Source organism: Chaetodon trifascialis, chromosome 13 (assembly GCF_039877785.1).
Source record: "Chaetodon trifascialis isolate fChaTrf1 chromosome 13, fChaTrf1.hap1, whole genome shotgun sequence".
Lineage (NCBI taxonomy): Eukaryota > Metazoa > Chordata > Actinopteri > Chaetodontiformes > Chaetodontidae > Chaetodon > Chaetodon trifascialis.
The window spans coordinates 3,598,417-3,618,220 of NC_092068.1; the positions used below are offsets into that span (position 1 = coordinate 3,598,417).

Genomic DNA, 19,804 nt, shown 5'->3' on the forward strand with positions numbered 1-19,804 from the left:
TTTGGAAACAGATTTGTGATAAATGCTGGAGCAGCGACAGCGCTATTCCAGTGCCACTATCTGTGTATTGGTTCATATATTTGTACTGCTGTGATTGTTTTCAAAACTACATATGTTTATTACAACAGAACACATGTTCTCTTATCAATGCATATGTTGTAACAAATTAGATCATACAGGCAGAGTCTGATACATCTCCTTCAGAATGTACTGTATGTTCCTAAATTTCCTAATATCACTTTTTATTTTTGTTTATCAATGTTTTCTTGCCATTTGATCAGAATTGTTGGATATAAATTAAAAAAATGTTGCCATAAAAATGATTGATGAGTACCATTGAGTGGCAGAGGAAAACAATACCATTAATAAAGTAGCAGCAGAACAGACATTGTCTGTATGTGTACACTAGAGCAACAGATTTTGACATAGTTTGACACAAAATAGAGTCTGTTGAAGTGACACCACTGATTGAGTGATGAAGTTTGAGTTTCCCCATTAGCTGTTGCTCTTTCTAAATGAATAGGCACAAACAGTCCTTGGAGCATGACCATGCGACGTCTTGTTGAGCCTATGTCCTCAACACACTAACACAACTGCAGCGCTGTGAATGCCAAAGGTGATGTCATCATGCAACCATAAACAAAGCTTTATAGCGAGTTGCAGACAGCCCTCAATTGCGACCTTGGGAGCACATTGACCATACACAGTCCATATACTAGGTTTTAACCCCCCATATTTCCTCAAATAAAAAAACAGTAGTCAAATAAAAGAGGTCTCAAAAAAGGTCTTGAGTAATGGCTGGGTTTGTGGTTGACACAAACAAACAAAGAGTCAGATCTCAAATAGAGGGCAGGGAAAAAAACAAAGGTGGAAGAACTCCTGGTGGCTGTCATATTATGAACATGCCAACTAAGCATTAAATAAATTTCTAGTAGCTACCTGTGCCATTTAGGAATCTTGCAAATTAGTGAGTTTTGCAAAACACATTCCTGCAAATGATAAAAGTCTTGTTAAGAAATGAAGGGTTTCTGTCCACTGAAACAGAAGCACACCACCCTGGGAATCCCGCGAAACTCATTTTATTACAATACTAAATGCAACAAGAACAAGTATGTATAAACCTATGGGTCCTCAACCACTGATGGAAAATTGCTATGGCTGCGAGAAATATGAAATGCCACGTTCATTGCCTGTGATCTGTGTGTTGAGAACAGCCTCATGAAGTGATATTTGACAATCCTTCATTCAATAAACAAAAAAAACTGTGTTAAAGCAAGTAATTTGGCATTCAAAGTTATTCCATTAAGGTGTGATGGATTCCACAGTGAATAAATTGGTGCCGGTGAGCATGTTGTGGAAGATTTCAATGTCCCGGACAATGGGAGAAATTCCAGTCAAATATTATTTGTGTTTATGGATCCCATTTTCCCATGTTTTTCATGTCCAAGGGTCTGAGGAAAACAATTTTTGAAAATGGTCCAGTATTGAGCTACAACCGGCAACCATGAAATAGGCTACAATGTAATCCACCGGGCGTTTGTGCTCTATCAAAGTATGTCCACTAAAAGTGTTTGTGCGACTGACAGGCTAAGATTGTTATTCTACGTGTCTCACAACATTATGGAAAGGGTCCCCACAGAGATACCTTTTTGTTAAAGAGTAAGATCCATTATGTTTAACCAGAAACAGCTGCTACATCGCTCTTGCCAAAGCCACCAAACTTGAAAAGCACACGTTATTCAAAAGCTCATCAAAACCTTCTTGGTTCATCTTTCTACTATTCTACCATATCTAACTGCAGAATTATTTAATCAGACATTATGACAGGACAGATTTAAACATGCTGATTTTCCCGTTAAAAGGTGGTGATGATCGGATAAAGGAAACCCTGATTCCATATTCTATTAGTGTTCAGAGGCTGCTGGTCTGAGCCTGATAAACAAGCAATGTTAGATATTGGAATAACATCAGTGATCGCTCAGAATTAAAAAGGTTAACTCCCAAATAGCTCTCACTCACTTGATCTGAGGGTAGATGCATTTTGACATACTGACTGAATATGTTTAGAAATGACAATAAGCTATCAGTGTGTTCCACCCACAGACACGCAGCTGTTGCATATGTTTTAAGAAAGCAAGATGTGGGTTCACACATTTTCTAAATACATTAAACCCTAATACACATGGAAGTAAAGTGAAAGATCCCAGAAAACATTCTCTGACTGTTTTCAGTTGGAGTAGTACTCCCTGTGGCTAACTGACCTTGACAAGTATGAGTAGCTTGCCCCTTTAAACAATAATATGTGGGAAAATGTGACTTAAATAAACTGCTCCACTGTTTTATTTACTTTTCAATTTTGGTTTTAAAGTATTTGCCACTGAGTTGCCTTTAAGGAATTTGTCAAAGGTTTTCAGTGTCACAATAGTGATACAAAGGCATCTGATGTTTAAATAAGGATGAGCCATCTTACAGATATGACAGTGAGATAGTTAGTCACCATCTAAGGCTATCAAGACACAGATAGGTAGATTAGTGAATACCATGGTCCTCCACGTATGAAATCATGGTTTCTGACATTTTGATTATCACCTCTACTGTATCTTGATCTCACTCTTAGTCACTCAATCTTGATGCTTAGCAAATCTGCCAAAAACTCCAGCTCTGTGGCTCTTGGTTGAGTGTATGTATTGTGAGAACTGGATACTGTGTTCCAAGATGGTTCCCGATGAAAGCTGTTTACCCTGCACATTAAACAAAAAAAGTTCACTCTTTTTATATCATACACAGCTTCCACAGTGTGCAGCACACAATATACACAGTGCCCACAGTACAATCTTGTCTTTATCCACGGCCGTGTCCATGTTGGTCTCACAGACTTGACATTGAGATGATGTTTTATACTGTAGATATAACCTTTAGAAAGGCAGTCTATGGAGAGGATTTCAGGGCTGCATGGGATTTTTTTGTTGCAGTTCGGCTGGCCACTGACACTGCCATATTGTATAAATTTATGCAGATACATCCATGAATCAAAGCTTGCTTGTAAAATGAAAACACTTCTGCCCTATTCTCACCTTCTGGGCATGTACTAACTCAGGAGACATAAACTTACCTTGCTGGAACTCATTGAGCTTCTTGATGGCCTCGTCTCTCTCCTCCTCCAGCCTCTTGCACTGATGTAAGAGACACAGAGAGAGCTGCTTTAACCCAGGCTCATTGTTGTTTGCCTATGTAACAACACAATGCAGAGACTGCATGTCTTAATGTAAGGAAAATGTGTTAAAAGGTATTGAAATATAAATCACATGTAGAGCTGATGGGCGGGTGAGAAAATATAATTACTGACCCCAAGAAGTGACCAATAGTGCTTCCAAATATAATATTAAGAGAAAGAAGAAAACTAGAGTCCTCTGTACAATTTCAAATACATTTTAAAAAGCCTATTTCTACATGTATCTGAAATGAAACGGTTTAAGAACAATCAGCACACGTTTAGTACTGTGCAGCTGTATTTGGCTGCAGTCACATTAAGATTAAAACCAGTCAAATCATTTCTTTGTGTAAATTTAATAATAGCCTTTAATACCTACTAACATACATGAGCCTCTATAGCATGCCTGGTACTGTTTTCACCTGGTGAGTGTCTGTGAACTGGTATTTATCACATTGTGGGGACAAAAATCTGTTTACACAGTCACACTGTGGGGACTCACCTGCCTTATGGGGACAAAATGCAGGGCCCCTTAAAGTAAATCATTAAATTTTAGGGTGAAGACTGAGGATAGGGTTACGGGTTAGGTAAGGTTAGGTTAGGCATAGGGTTAGGAATATGTAAATAGTGGTTATGGTTAGGGTTAGGGTAAGGCTCCAGGAAATGAATGTAAGTCTATGTAATGTCCACACAAGTGATATAAACACAATCACTTGTGTATGTGTGTGTGTGTGTGTGTGTGTGTGTATGTGTGTGTGTGTGTGTGTGTGTGTGTGTGTGTGTGTGTGTGTGTGTGTGTGTGTGTGTGTGTGTGTGTGTGTGTGTGTGTGTGTGTGTGTGTGTGTGTGTGTCTGTCTGTCTGTCTGTCTGTCTGTCTGTCTGTCATCTTAGTAAAATGTGATCCTGGAGACACCTATTGTAGTGGGAACTACCACAGAACAGTTTTGAGTACTTTGTCAGGTGTTTATATATCAGTGGACAGATACTGTCAATGTGATGTTGTCAACCATGTAAGACGCAGTCACAAAACTGAGCAGGTGTCTAGTTGATATAAAAATGAAGGCAAAATTTGGACATGGGTGTGATCCAAGGAAGGGGGTGGTGATTAGAAATATGGGAGTCACAGAAAGTGCTACATTTTTCCATATACAACAACAGATGTTTATGTGCTGCATGAATGAACAAACAAATGAATAATCGTTATTTTCATCGAGACATCTCTAAGATGAACAGGTAATGCTGTCAAAGTAACAGGCCCACGGCATATGAGGAAAATGTGGCCTCACACTGTCATTTTACAGTTGAAAACATCCCAGAAAGCTTTTGTATTTTCTTGTCACTGACCAATTATCGAAACTAATGTCATGCCGCAAATCATGTTTTAAAACTATAATATGATGTAGTGATATCCTCCTCCTGTAGTAATACACAGTATATGATAAAGTATAAGCTGAATTCTCCTGCACAATACTTCCAATTGGGTAGCAAAACACATTGGATCAACACTTTGTTTGATCGGTTGAGTCTGGGTCAGGCCCTGTTACCGTGCCCCTGGGTCTCTTTAACAGTGTGCCATTATGTGTAATACCCGAGTGGATCTCAGAAGACCCACTAGCCATGATCAGCCAACGCTGACTGTGATGGAAGTCCTGTGTGTGTGTTTGTATGTGTGTGTGTGTGTGCGTGTGTGTGTGTGTGTGTGTGTGTGTGTGTGTGTGTGTGTGTGTGTGTGTGTGTGTGTGTGTGTGTGTGTGGCGAAAACACTACAGCCAACCACCCAACCACAAAAGTGGTTAGTTATCATTATTATGCTTGATACGATAAAACTGCAAAGCTGATTTTCAACACGGTACGTCATCCGTCACCGTGACAGCAAGAGGCTTCTAACGTTACATAACATAAGACACAAAGTTTTGAAAATCATGTTGAAAATGATGTGTACAGTCCAAACATTCAACAACAATTCCCAGAATTCCTAGGGAACAGCTGCTACATTCATACATTTAAGCCACCCCTCCAAATACATGTACTAAGTCTGTGAAGGCAGGAGGTCTATGCACAAAAAAAATCATCATAACTCACTGAATTCTCTACCAATTTAGTTTTGTTTTGTTTCAAATGCCAGATATTTATTTATGATACAGGACACTTGCTGAAATTAAACATGCAAGCTTTCATTCCAAAACGCTTTATCTTATGTAGACAGTAACAGTCTTACTTGTGTGATATAATATTTCAGATGAACTTCAGTACTTTCTCTAAGTATATTCTCTTTTCTTCCTGCATGAAAGCTGACTGCCATGATATTATTTGGTTTTTACTTTTTGGACATAAATGAAGACTTAATCAAATATAAAAGGCAAAAGAATGAAACACTGCCAAATGAAAATAAGGTGAAAGGAGAGGGAAAATGTTTGGATCTACCGCAGAGCAGAAAAAGGATTTCCCTTGGCCAAGTTTCCAGGAGGCTCCAGAAAAGACTTGAAGAGACGACCCTTCAATAATGAGCCCTTTTCTTAAGTGATGTCTGCTCACTGATGGTAGTTGTGGCCAATGACTTGAATCTGTTGTGTTCTATTTAAGAATCAAGAAATCTTTTGGGTGTCCATTTCCAGTTACACACCTGTTTAAGTGATGAACTGCACAACTTTTTTTTAAGAGATGGTAACAGACATTTTATTCTCATGGTACAAAACTTTCAACCTCTGTAGCACCAGTGTTATGTGCAACAACAGCTAACATACAGTCCTGACATGAGGTGAGAGAAGTGAGCTTGGTGAACCAGGTGAAGGTGCAAGATTGACCAACCATCCTCACATGGTCAACTTTTAACCCATGGGACATATATATGTATTTTGCTGAAATATTCCCTCGCTTGATACAAGGACTGCATACATTAAACATGGTTAGTCATGAATGTAGAATATGGACTTGTTTTTCTTCAACCCTTTTTTCTATTTAACAATAGAAATACACTAAATTCAGTTACAGTCTGAAAAAAAAATTAATGAAAAGGTAAGTAAAGAAAGCATATGTGACCAGACATTTAATGCTGGGACACATTTCAGTCAGGGCTCTAAAGTAGTCACTTCTGGCACTTTGCGCTAACTGGCGTCATCTAATATGAGGTTCTGACCCCGGTACCAGTTAAGTACCTGACAAGTATTAAAGTCCTAATTTTTTGTAAACTTTTCGCTGTTTCACCCTAAATATCCTTCTAAAATTTCAGATTTTTTTGTAGATGGAAACATTTCTGAAGAAGTCCTCCAGACTGACCATTTTCTGAACTGTGGCTGCTATGGTCGGGATTTGGTTAGGTTTAGGACAAAAACAGCATGTTTAGTTCAAGGACGGGTCGTGGTCATGGTTAAATGAAACCAAAATCAACTATTGGTAGGAGAAACAAACAGCGGGCTCCCGTGTCAAAGTCACCATGTCGACCCATTCATCCCAACCTCGTTCCTGCACTGAAGTAACAACGTCACACTCCTTCCACCTTTATTACAGGCATGGCTGTTGTTACAAATGCTGTTATTTCTCTTGTAGACAGTCTCTTTCTCAAACAGTACCTAGACAAGGTGTCATGGTTAACAGTAAGCTGCTACTATTGCTACTAGAATTATGTCTGCTTCTGCTGACTCTGCTGCTCCTTCAATCAATAGTTACCACACCTTCTAGGACAACTACTACATTTACTGTAACTGTGTATTGACCGTAAAGTGCTGCTGCTTCCACAACATACAACTATTAGTATCACTGCCGATACTGTAATTACACTATATGACATGATTCCTCAACACGTGTGTCTAACCCTGCCAAATATCAACACGTACCTCCATGGTTGCTGTCTCATGTTTCCTCTGCAGACCCTCGTACTCCTGTAGAGCTGTAGGAAGCAAAGGATGCCAGTAAGCCATTTTCATCAGTTAATCACAATGAAGGAAATGTCAATGAAGAACACAGAGTTCACATCATCCGCTTTAAAAATAGTGGGAACTTCTCCAGCATGTGATAATCTCTCATTCAGTGACTGGTGCAGCTTGTGTCCTGCGCCACCTGACTATGTTGAATATAGCAACACTCTGTTTGAATATTTGCCTTGGGCGTAACTACAATAGTAAGGGGAACTGCCTATAATAAATATGCATTAACAAATGATCTGCAAGCGAAAATAAGCTTTGTTAAGTACAGCTAGCATAGAAAGCATAGAAAATACTTGTTTTGTATGATACACATGTAGAAGTCAAATAATGACTGACTGTCCCTTACAGAGATATAGAGAAGGCTTCACCTGCTTTCTACTATAACATGGGTTGTATAGTTATGCACTAGTTGCCTTAGTAAATGTGGACTCTTTAGGTGCCTAATGACTCATCCAACACAAGCGCACACACACACACACACACACACACACACTGCTAAGAGAAGTCAAATTCACAAGGGGGTGATGTTGAACAGTCATAATGTATAAGTTATTTTTCCCATGGAACAACACACGCTAATCAGTTACCAAATTCAGCCTCCACTTGCTCCTTGTGACATTCAGGAATTACAGAACAGGAAACTGACTAAGGATGCTCTTTTCTTGCAGTGAGGTAAGTTGTGAATCAGGGGCTTTGTGAGGGAACAGTCTGGTGTTCTAGGATATACAGTATGCTTGTTAGACAGATGAGAAGAGGGAAAAACTGACTAACCTTTTCTTTTTTAATCTCCCAAACCTACTGTGAGGATAGGAAACATATATGGTGTAAGATCGCTGTCAAAAAGACGTGTCCATAATTGAAGTTTCGTATTTGTTAAGTTAACAATTTGTGTGTCATAAAAGTTGTTTTACACAAAATTCTGCTGACATATACGTGAGTATGTGAAATTGGGTTCGGGTTACGACTGTTTTTATATGAGTATGAGTCTAAAAGCGAGTGCAAAGCCTTGAGAATACAACTCATTTTTCTACGACTATGAAGTCTTCAGGTAGTGCGCGTGCCTCACAGCAAGAAAGTCGCAGGTTCGATTCCCAGGTCGGGCCTTTCTGTGTGAAGTTTGCATGTTCTTCCCGTGCATGCGTGGGTTCTCTCCGGGTACTCCGGCTTCCTCCCACAGACCAAAAACATGCTCATTAGGTTGATTGGTGACTCTAAATTGCCCCTAGGTGGGAGTGTGAGTGTGAATGGTTGTGTGTATGTGCCCTGCAATTGGCTGGCGACTGGTCCAGGGTGTACCCCGCCTCCCGCCCGTTGACAGCTGGGATAGGCTCCGGCCCCCCCGCGACCCCGAAAGGGATAAGCGGCATAGAAAATGGATGGATGGATGGGTACGACTTGAAAAGTGCTAAAATGACGTCACTGAGGTCACAGTCAAGTCGCAGGGGAAAGTAATCGATCGGCGATTCCTCCAACTGCGCATGCGCATGCCCCAGACGCAAACATGCAGGGCAACACCGCCAGAGACTTCACAGGTAACGTCAATAATAAAGTGCATAGCTATTATTGATTTCATAAACATAAAGCGGCTGCCGCTCTGGCTCCCAGGCAGGAGACTGCTCCGATTGTTCACTTCAAAGAGCGGCTCTACGAGCCGTTTCGTTCGCGACCGACACATCACCACTTCCTCTACCTGTTCCACTAAAAAATAGTGGCACAACTTGGTGGGTGTTATCCTGGTAATTTCTCTGTGTGAGAAATACAAGATATGGCGTGTGAGCATGTGAATGGGTTGAAATGTGTGTGTCTCACTTGAATTCGTACAGTATCCACAGAGAAGACTTCGTAGTCGTAGAAAAATGAGTTGTATTCTCAAGACTTTGCACTCGCTTTTAGACTTATATAAAAACAATCGTAACCCGAACCCAATTTCACAGACTCACATATATGTCAGCAGAATTTTATGTAAAACAACTTTTATGACACACAAATTGTTAACTTTACAAATACGAAACTTTAATTATGGACACGTCTTTTTGACAGCGATCTTACACCATAAACATACAGCAGTTCTGTTAAACCACAACATCATATACTACTCTTTTATTGTACATGTGCTGAAAAAAAAGTAGATTAACAATCATATTTCACAAAAATGTTGAACAGTTATTTCACAGCTAATCTGATAATATATTGCTCCAGCAGCAAGGAACCGAATGACTTTTAACTCTAATTTTTAATGCAACACTTGTATTATGGTACTGCTTCTTTACCTGAATAAATGTGTTTATTTATTTTAAAGATTTTGCAAGGCAAACTCAAATTGGTGTCTGTAGTTCATTCTGACTCACATTTTGCCACATCTAAATACAGTAGTAGTACAGTAAGTTGGCCAGCAGTACTCTAGTGAAGTGGCAGTCTTCTGCAAAGTACATCAAAAATAATGGCTGACAAGTTCTTTATTTACCTATTCACCTTTTCTTCACTTCTGCCATCAGACAATCAATTGCTGAGTGGGAGCTCTTGTTCATGCACTTTTTTGAGTTCATTATCTGTCTTTGTATGCTTTGCATGTTATGATATAAGGAGCACATTAACAACTTGAAAGCTTTACAAAAATACTTATTTACATCAGAATTTCATCCACAGCTGCAGCAACTGTACTACAGAAAAACTACATAAGACATGAAATGTAAAGAGCCTTAAGCCACTACACTGTATTAATATGGGCCATTAAGGCTATGTGGTGATATGTTAACAGGCATTGCTCTGCAGTGTGTCCTGATGGCCTGTCACTGTCGTTCTGTGGTATACATAGGGCATAAAACAGTAATATGCACGACCAACTTAAAGCACGATATCCACTGACATGAGGACGGGCCTTCAGGAGGGTTTGACTTATTAATGACAGCCTGGCTCGTCTAGTTTTAAAGCTGCCTTTATCTTACATTAAATTATTTTGTGTTTAATCAAAATCCCACATCAAAGACCACAGAGTGGGCCAGAAAGGGGGGTGAGGGGGTCGGCAGCTGACTTTGCCCTGTGGCCCACTGGAAATTTAACCGGCCCTGAGGATAAGGAGTCAAAGCCATGTCCTCCTACTGGACACGGACTTTGGCCATGAAAACTAAAACCCTACGAGCTGGGAAAGAGCGAACTGAGCTGACGTTAGTGATCAACCATGAGTTACACGTTATTAGGCCTCGGTGTCAAAGTGTGACCAAAGTTCTGTCCAACATACAGCTCAGGACCTTCAGGATTGAGACTGAACACGACACGCTGCCTGTTATCCTCCAACAGGCTTTACAAACACCTGTGTGTCGTTTTTCATCAAAATGTCTTTCAGTCTTTCACAGTGAGAGCTGCCCGAGCGGTGTGGGCTAGTTTTACCAGCTAGTAACTGGCGCTAAAATACTCCTGGATTTCTAATATCTACATCGCGCTCATTTCTCTCAGGTCGGGAGCAGCGGACCGTCAGACAGCAGAGCTGTCAGCGGTCACACGGATAAAAGTCCCACCGGCACCTTCACACGGCCTACGGCTCACAGCACGCTGACGTACCTTTGCCTGACAGGTCTGAGATGACTTGAATTTTATCCAGCTCCTCTGCAGCCATAGCGAGAAAATCTTGAACCGAAGTTCAACAGGAAGTGCCTCCTCGCGACACACCTGTCAGGTAGACCTCCTCGCGCGCGAACCACCTTCCACGCATACAGTGAACTCCAAATAAAAAGCACACAGACAGCATTCACGAGATAGCCTGCAGCTTTTCCAAGAGTACTCAAATGAAAACATACATTTACTACAGCAGATATTTGTATTCTCAGAAACTGAGTGTAAAGCCTCCACTTGATACTGCATTTGGATAGTTGTGTGTAATTCTTCTGGAAGTGAAGTTGACTTTTATTTTGGAGGAAATAAAGAATATACAAAGATAAAGTAAAGCTTCATTATTCAAACACTGTTTAAAACAAATCTATTCCAAGCTTTTAAAAGATTTGAACAGCAGCTGATATGAGCCACTTCCTGTCACTGAATGAAGACTGTGAGCAGTGGGTGAAAGCTCAGAAAGGTTAGCTGACTAAGTGGACATCTGAACCTCAGTTTTTTGTTCTACAAAGTACAGCTGGCAGACAACACAAGGTGATAGTTTTATCTGTTGAGCATTGTTTCTGTACAGCCACGGTGAGGGTGGATCGAGTTCCAAAAGTTGGACATGCATTCACTGTCACCTCACAAAACTGCTCTGAAACAGAAAATGTGACAGCTGCTCTTACAACACTAGTGACCTTTTTCTGAGACTTCAACGTTTAGTGACAATTATTTTAGTGAATAACGTGCAACATTTCATATCAGATTTTCTGAGCTGCTTAATGTGATTGAGACCATTTCCTAAAACTATGAAAACAACAGATGGCACCTTTTCTGCAATTCCAACATTAATCACCAGATTATGTGGAACAGTTGGTAAAACAGAAAACACCTGCCCTGACACTCTCTGAATATCTACACATGTATTCAACTGCTATCACATGAATGTAGACATTCTAAGGGAACACGTGATGAATGACAAGCGTTTAAAGATGAGACAACAGTATACTTAATTTATTTGTGGACACAAACACACAAAACCATTATAGTTTCACAACAGAGAATTAGTTTCTGCAGACAGATGGGAATGTTTAATATACTCTTCTATACTCATTTTTCGCAACACAAATCAAACAGCAAAACACAAATAATGTAAACATCCACTGTATAGTTTCCAGAGTAGGTAGAAGAAGCAAGAGGGAAGAAAGAGTGAAACTACTGGGAACGATACACGTAAACCTCTAAGCTCTGCTCGTGTCCTGGGTTCCTCTGTTCACTCAGGATGCTTTCCTCATCATCTTGAGAATGCTGACATGAGAAGATTTGCCTGATGGCCAACTTTAGGTGACTGGCATGAAAGAACTACAGCAGGCGCCTATTATTAAACAATAACTGGGCAGTGGATAAGAGAAACAACTATAAAATCACCCTCGGGTGAATGGTGACGTTCTGTTCGTGAAGCTGACTTTGTGTTGTTCAGTAAACATTCATTCAAAGGGTATTTTGTAGTTTAGAAAATGACAGTCAGGCTGAATCAATCTTTCTGCCAGTCTCAATAAAAACCCAACTTAATGAGCTTCACCTACTGCGACTGGATGCAGGGGTACTGTATGTCAGGGACTTTGTTATTTTGATAACCCCACTATAGATTTATATATATATATATATATATGTATACACACACGTCTTTCTTCAGTTGGAAACCTCTTGCTTTTAGCGAGAAATGGACATTACACAGCATTTAGTTATAAAAACAAGAGGGATATCCAGCAGTAACACCCCAATAAATAAGGACTGATCTATAATTTCAAGGATATGTTCACGTTTTTGCAATCAAGGGTCGACATTACAACAACAGACACTTTCCATACACAACTTCTGGACATGGATACACTACAGTACATCTACAGAAGGGGTCATTATTGCCCTGTTCTCATTTGGGGTAGGGAAATAGGGGTGGTGTTGGGGCAGCTGATTAATGAGAAGAAGATGTACTGGTGGAAATAAGAACAGTGGAGAAGGAGGTGGTGAGGTCTGAGATGGGTGAAGGCTCGACAGCATTGGTCTCTGAGCCCCTCCAAGGGCAGGGATGTAGGCTGAGATGAGGGAAAGGAAGACAAGAAGAGGGGGATGGTGGGTAGAAAGGTGAGCGGGGCTAGAACCAGAGCATCCCTTAGTGTGCCTCAGTGACGGGCAGCAGACTCCCTCGGGTAAAATTCAGCCAGGGTGCTCTGAGGAATCCTCTTGAGCATCTCCTTGGGGAAGATTCGTAGCAGCTGCCAGCCGATGTCCAGAGTTTCATACACTGTCCTGTTGTCGTACGGGCCTGAGGGAGACAGAGGGACCACCAACACTGCTGGTTAGTATCCAAACACAGTACCAACAGGCTGTCTCATTCATACACGTTCTCCACTGTACATCACACCAAGCTACAATCTTCTTGAAAATGGACCCTTAGGAAAATGATTCCAATAATTGCAGTGTTAGAGCTGCAGTAATTGAAATTTTGACCAACTGTTTTGTACACAACATTCACATATTATCACATAAAATGGTTATGTCCATCTGATAAGCCATTCACATTCACTTTATTCTTCACTCTATTTTTAAGAGATCTGGCTCTTATCATGGGCATTTTTTCTTTCCTTTAGTTTAGGTTTGGTGAATCATCAAAAATAGAAAAATGGGATGATTAAGTGATCGTACTTGAATTGCTACTTGCAAATACTGAGAAAGCCCAAGACATATAGTATAGTCACTTCTGTTTGCCTTTCAAGGGCGACAAACTTATTGTGATGACAGTGAACTCAACATGATGTCATCAACTCATCAAAAGGATACAATTTGAGATTTGAAGATTTCATTTTATTTTCACTTGTCACGGTCAGGTTAGCATCTGACAAGCAGTAACTCATTTGTAACTACCAACATCAGGTAGAAGACTCAGAACTGAACCTGAAGACTGAATGTGATGCTCAGTGTAACAGGACATGGAATCTTTGCATTGATGCATCTAAATATCTATGACTTCACTACAATACAAGAAGAAATATATGGAAGGGACATTACATAAAATCTTAGCCAGCAGGTCTAGTTCAGAGTGACAGGATTAAAGCAGCAAACCGAATGTTATTTAAGTTGTTAGGCATGCTAACAACGTTATCCATGCTAGAGGCTCTGTCGGTCTGTTGTTCAATCCACCTGTTCAGTCCAAACTGAAATATTCCAACAACTATTTAAGACGGATTGATAGATCTTGTACAGAGAATGCACAAAATTAACTCATTTTGTAGTCTCTTTTTAATTTTTTGTGAGATGTATCTTAAAGAACAACTTAAACATTTTGGAAAACAAAGACTTGCTTTTTTTGGGTCAATATCACGAGTCCGCTCATGTATACACAATCAGCTGGAGTAAGAACATGGTTATCTGAGCTCACATGTGACACCATTAACTGTATTTCTGTCCTATTGCTTTTGTCCATTTGTATTTCATTTCATCAAGATTTTTAATTCTCATATCTTTCTATTTTGCCTGATTATATCTGTTTTTTTTACTGTTTTCACATGCCATGGTCCTGACCCAGACTGTGTGATGGTTCTATGTGGACCCGTGAGTGAGTAATAATCTTCATAGTGTCTTTTGCTCCAGCGTGGCTATAGACTGCGGGCAAGCTAATGCAGTTAATACAGTACCAGTGTCAGTCAACTGAGCCAATGAAATTGGTTGTTTACCATGTGTAGACAAAGAGAGATGACCTGATGGGTTCCTCTAAGATAAGGAGAGTAGGTGAAGAAAACCGACATTTTAAAGATCAATATACTAATATAGTCCATTCATTCTTCCTGCAGCCAGTTCTAAACCAACATGTCTCATGTTCCAAAAGGGTGGATTAATCAAAAGCAGCAATGTAAAGCGTCACTACGAGACGAAGCACAGCTCTTTTGAGCAACTGTATCCACAGATGAGTGAGGACATGCCAAGTAACCATAGATGTAAGAGATAATGCCCAGCTTTTGGTGTGGGTGGAGTAGATGTAGCTCTGTGAGGATCTGCTGGGTGTAACACCATCAGACACAAATGGAGCAATAAAGGAGATGCTGAGAATGCATAGGTATGAAGAGAACAGGGGCTGCAGCCTGGACGAAAGAGGACAACCTGGCCTCCTTGCTTGCTACTGTATCATCGATCGCACTGTTCTGTCAGAAGAATGGCAGAAGCAATTAATACAATGATGAAACTCATGGACTTCCTTCAGGCATTAACATCCTATCTGCATCACCTGTTGAGGGAATTCCTGAAGGAGGTTGAGGCATGTACCAATGACCCAGTGATGCACAGCAATGTCAGATGGCTGAGCAGAGACAGCACACTGGGACACTTCTGGTCTATTGGAAAGGAAATTGCAGCTTTCTAAGAAACCAGCTAAAAAGTCAAAAAGCAATTACTGACTGGACTCACTTACATCTTGACTATTAGTAAATATTCTGCTAAATTTGAAGACATGTGGAATTGTAGAAATCGGTGGTAATTTGCAGTAATCTAAACAATTTATTTCTTAATCTCTGACCTGAGATCTCGTCCCCCTTCTGAACCCAGCTGTTTTACTATTCTTTTTACTATATACTGTTGGAGGGGGAATCTAAAAATATTTCTCTCTCCATTTCCCATCTTGTCTTGCTATGACAACTATTCTCTTGTGAAATCCATCATGAATCAAAAGAGAAAACACAGCTCTATGTGTACAGTATCTACCAAGACGATAAAACCATCTCAACACTGAGCTTTGTTCAGGCACTTTGAAGAAAAGAGAGAGAGAAGAAAATGGCCAGCTTTGCAACAGGGAACCTACACAGATCAATATTTTCCAGGGACAAGCTTAACTCAGAAATACAATGTGAATGCCACTTCAACCGCCATTTTTCAAAGCAATATACCATAATACATGAGCAAAACTACTCAAAAGCCTGAAGCACTGTTCTACCATTGGTTAGTTTCCTTACAATTCTGGACCACCATTTTACATGTATTCTGATCTTATTTCTATGAGATAATAAAACATGTAAAGAGCGTGATTGTACTTTAAACAGTACTGACACAGCACAATGTGTAGTACTTGAAAACAAAGGAAATTACCCTGGGTAATAATGGTGAGTACTTGAGAGAAAGGCAAAGCAAATGTAGCGACCGCAGTGCAAACACATATTCAGTGAAGTAAAGGTCGTCTTAGACTATGCAAGAAAACTGAATCACACACAGGACTTCAAGGCCACAGAGAGTCAGCGTTAGAGACCAGATGGGAGGCAGCGACCACCACACATCTTTTCACACCCATATTCATTTGCTTGGCAAGTTTTGCTTTTTATAATAATTAAAGCTTTTTATAACTTTGTAGAATTAAATCACAAGAACTCTCTTATACTGCCTTCATTCCCACTTCTGACTTTCCATCATAATCACTGTGGAGTAAAGCTTCCATATGTGTCGTTCATTCACTGTCCTCTATACTGAACAGTTTGTTCTGTGTATTGAAATTTCAGTTTCACAGCCAACTATGTAATAGCAGTGAACAGTCCAACCGGTTCTAGACATCTGTATGTGGCACAGTGACTACCCACTGAATCAGATCTGTCCTGCTCCCACACTGCATGAGTTCACAGCTTGTGCAGGAGAGCTGGCAGTGTGCAAGCATTTTTAGGTATTACATGGAGGTATTCAATTACAATACCCAAGAGCTGCAACTACCAATTATTTTCAATTATTAATTATTATTTATTTGGATCACTTGGTCTGTAAAATGTTCTAAAATAGTGAAAAACGTCCATCATATTTGCAGGCCCTCAGGTGATGGCTTCACATTGAATGCTTTTGACCAACAGACCGAAAGATATTCAGTTTACAAAAGTATAAAGAAAAAAACACCAAACTCTCACATTTGAGAAGCAGGAACCAGAGACAGTTTGAGCTTGAACATCTGTGAATTGTTCCTTTAGTATCTTCTTACCCTGAGCAATGAAGTTCTTCTCAAACTTTTGGAGGAACTCGAGGTAGAGCAGATCATCAGAGGTGAGGGCCTCCTCTCCTACTACAGCCTTCATGGCCTGCACATCCTTACCAATGGCATAACAGGCATACTGGAGACAAGAAGAAACATTAATACTGATAATGGCGACACTTCACACGATGCTTACAAAATAAACGTCAGCTGTATACTGTCACAGCCTTCTCCATATATTATCCTTGTCAGTGCTTTTAGTAATTTACCAAACTGACACTCAGACTTTATTATGAAGGACAAATATTTCGTCCAGGTCACAGGATGCAATACTTGGGCACAATAGGTAAGATTAGTTACCAGCTGGTTGGAAACATCAGCATGGTCCTTCCTGGTCATCCCTTCACCGATGGCTGACTTCATGAGACGGGACAGTGAGGGCAGCACATTGATGGGCGGGTAGATCTGGAAGACAAGGAGGAGACCGCTGGATTACATGTATTGTTAAGGCTATTTCTATTTCATTGTAACTATAGTGGATACTATAACAACAATATAATAACAAGAGAGGTCTACTAAGGATAAGCCCTTCAGAGGACCGCATTCCACTTCTTTCCACTCTCCACTGATATTTTCAATGAGGAGCAACAATCATGAGTGATTTAGTTGACAAGCTTTATGTCATAATGGATGGAAAATTCTGACCAAGGCTTACATTGTGCACAAGTCAGGAAAACACTGAGCCTTGTGCTAAATATTGCCCAGCAGCAATTTGTCCCCCAGCACTGTATTTAACAGGTGCATGGAGGAGGTTAGCACAGTGTAGTCCAGCCCTGCAAAATTCTGATTAGTTGAAGAAATTAACTCAACCCAGGTTATTTTATTTTCTTTCCGAGGTGTGACAGTGGGTTTGGACAGATTTCTGTACTGCAGCAGCACAGAGCGCAACATAGTGTGGAGACAGATCTCACATGGAACAGAGTTTGGGCTTGTTTATCTGTGCATAGACATTCACAACTGACACAATGACACAGGTCAAATCTGGTCAATCTGAATGCATCAAGGTATGTCAGCTGACCTTTCTCAACGCAAGGATCCATTCAGTTATCTAATTGGTTATGATGTGTAGTATGATGAGTATGGCATGAACTGACCCTTACTATTAGAGGTGGGAATTAAATTAGATTAAGTTCTAAACACACAGATTTAGGGGGACAGTGTGAAGGAAAGAAGGAAAGATATGAAACAGAAATGTAACCTACAATTAGTAATCATGTAGGTTTTCAAACTGTGAGGCCTGTGGACACACAGCCTGTGTAATTTTATAGAGATCTGCATTGTGTAAAACATATTGACCTGGCAAGTAGTTTGTTCTTGCTTCATTTCATCTTTTTGAGGAGGATTAGCAAACACAGGGGCCATCTAACCCAAGCATGAGCTCCAGCTTTTTGGCCAAAGTTGGATGAATGACTGATAAATACCTGTCTGTTGTGAAGCTGTCTGTCAACGTACACCTGACCCTCTGTGATGTATCCAGTCAGATCAGGAATTGGATGGGTGATGTCTGTTAAGAGGCGCACAAATGTATTCGGTCACAACACACTGAAAACATAATCATGTATTTGTTACATACTGCAGTACAATTAGTGCAAACACGACATATGTGAGTTGAGTTTACATTCAAACTGATGATCATCTACAATTGAGCCACTATTCAAATCACTCTGGGCTGCAGGAATTACAATAATGTGAAACACAGGACAAAAATAGGGAGAATTTCTGTTAGCTTCCCATTTAAAAGACCTTTACTCTGAATCAAGAGCCAATCAAGAGTTGGGAACACCAGCAGTGTGTAGCAAAAGCTGACACAATCCTCACTGCGATGTTGTAATGGGGGACTCCTGTTCGGCCAGATAGGAGTAGGCTCTTCATACATGTTGCTATGGCAACTGCAGGCATCAAAGATGTCTCCTCAGTCTATTTGAGATGCCTAATGCAGTAATTCAAACAATTACTTGCAGAGGGATTTAGTCATTTAAGGATAGAAAAAAGCATTGCTTTGAATGCATGAACTACAATATGCTCATAATTCAAGTCTGTGTCTCCTTCAAGACTGACAACTGGCCTTCCTACTATCCCATCCTGTTTACTCTGTGCTCCAATAGCAGCTGAGCAAGCCTGGTGCCCAGCAGAACCTTGGTCAACCTTTCCTCTTATATTTATGCTATGTGCGAGGTTCTTCTATGCTGAAAAGGAAAACTAATTTTGAAGATGGTTAAAATATGCGGCTGGGGTGGGGAGAGCCTCAGTTTGTCTTGTTTTGCCTTGTTCATAAGTTAACATCAAGAATATATCCTTCCACTGCATTCTGTCGCCCTTGCTGTCAGCTTCCTGAAGTTATGCAAACTACCTGCAGCACACAGCTAAACAGAACCACTGTCTTAATGTTTCTTTTTGTCAAGCTTGTCTGAGCTACCAACATCGAGGGGGGCGGGACTTTGGAACAGGTAATTGTGAAGTTGGCATTTTGGTCCAGCTCAAAGCTTTTGCTTTGCTGCTCTTACCGTCATTGGGCATGGTGAGAATGGGGATCTGGGTGATGGAGCCGTTTCTGCCCTCCACTCGTCCAGCACGTTCATAGATGGTGGCCAGATCTGTGTACATGTAGCCGGGAAAGCCTCGGCGGCCGGGCACTTCTTCTCGGGCAGCAGAGACCTACAGATGAGGAGTGGGTGGTGAGTGGGAGGATGACATGAAAGCAGCAAGAAGAACAAGCGAAAAGACACGAGGTTGTTAATATGCATTTACATTCATTTCATCTGTTACATTTCATATTTTGCAACAAAAATGTCAGCAAACGACTGTCTAACAACAAATAACAGCAGGCACATAGCAACATTAGCATTCATTGGGGGCTATGCTTGAGCCCACTTGATGAAGGGAAGTCCAGAATTCACTCTAATAGCTCTATGTTTGGTCTCCACCACCTCGTAAGAAACATATGAAGCTCATTATTTACTACTTGTTACATTTGTCTACCGTTTCATGCTGGATGGGCAGTGTACAGTGGATTTATCTGATCTTTTC

At 40.5% G+C, this 19,804-nt stretch overlaps 2 protein-coding genes across 2 annotated transcripts in view; both read right to left on the reverse strand.

The window, feature by feature from the left end:
- Positions 1–10,747, reverse strand: part of shtn1 (shootin 1) — a 36,657-nt gene extending 25,910 nt beyond the window's left edge. Inside the window, 3 exon segments of the mRNA XM_070978040.1 lie at positions 3,113–3,173; positions 7,045–7,097; positions 10,693–10,747. Of these exon segments, the coding sequence (XP_070834141.1) occupies positions 3,113–3,173; positions 7,045–7,097; positions 10,693–10,747 (169 nt within the window).
- Positions 10,748–11,721: 974 nt separating this feature from the next.
- Positions 11,722–19,804, reverse strand: part of atp6v1ba (ATPase, H+ transporting, lysosomal, V1 subunit B, member a) — a 42,134-nt gene continuing 34,051 nt past the window's right edge. Inside the window, exons 10-14 of the mRNA XM_070977658.1 lie at positions 19,282–19,432; positions 18,199–18,281; positions 17,078–17,182; positions 16,727–16,856; positions 11,722–13,048 (exon numbers count right to left, since the gene is read on the reverse strand). Coding sequence (XP_070833759.1) covers positions 12,906–13,048; positions 16,727–16,856; positions 17,078–17,182; positions 18,199–18,281; positions 19,282–19,432 — 612 coding nt within the window. The 3' untranslated portion in view covers positions 11,722–12,905. The remainder of the gene's footprint in view (positions 13,049–16,726; positions 16,857–17,077; positions 17,183–18,198; positions 18,282–19,281; positions 19,433–19,804) is intronic.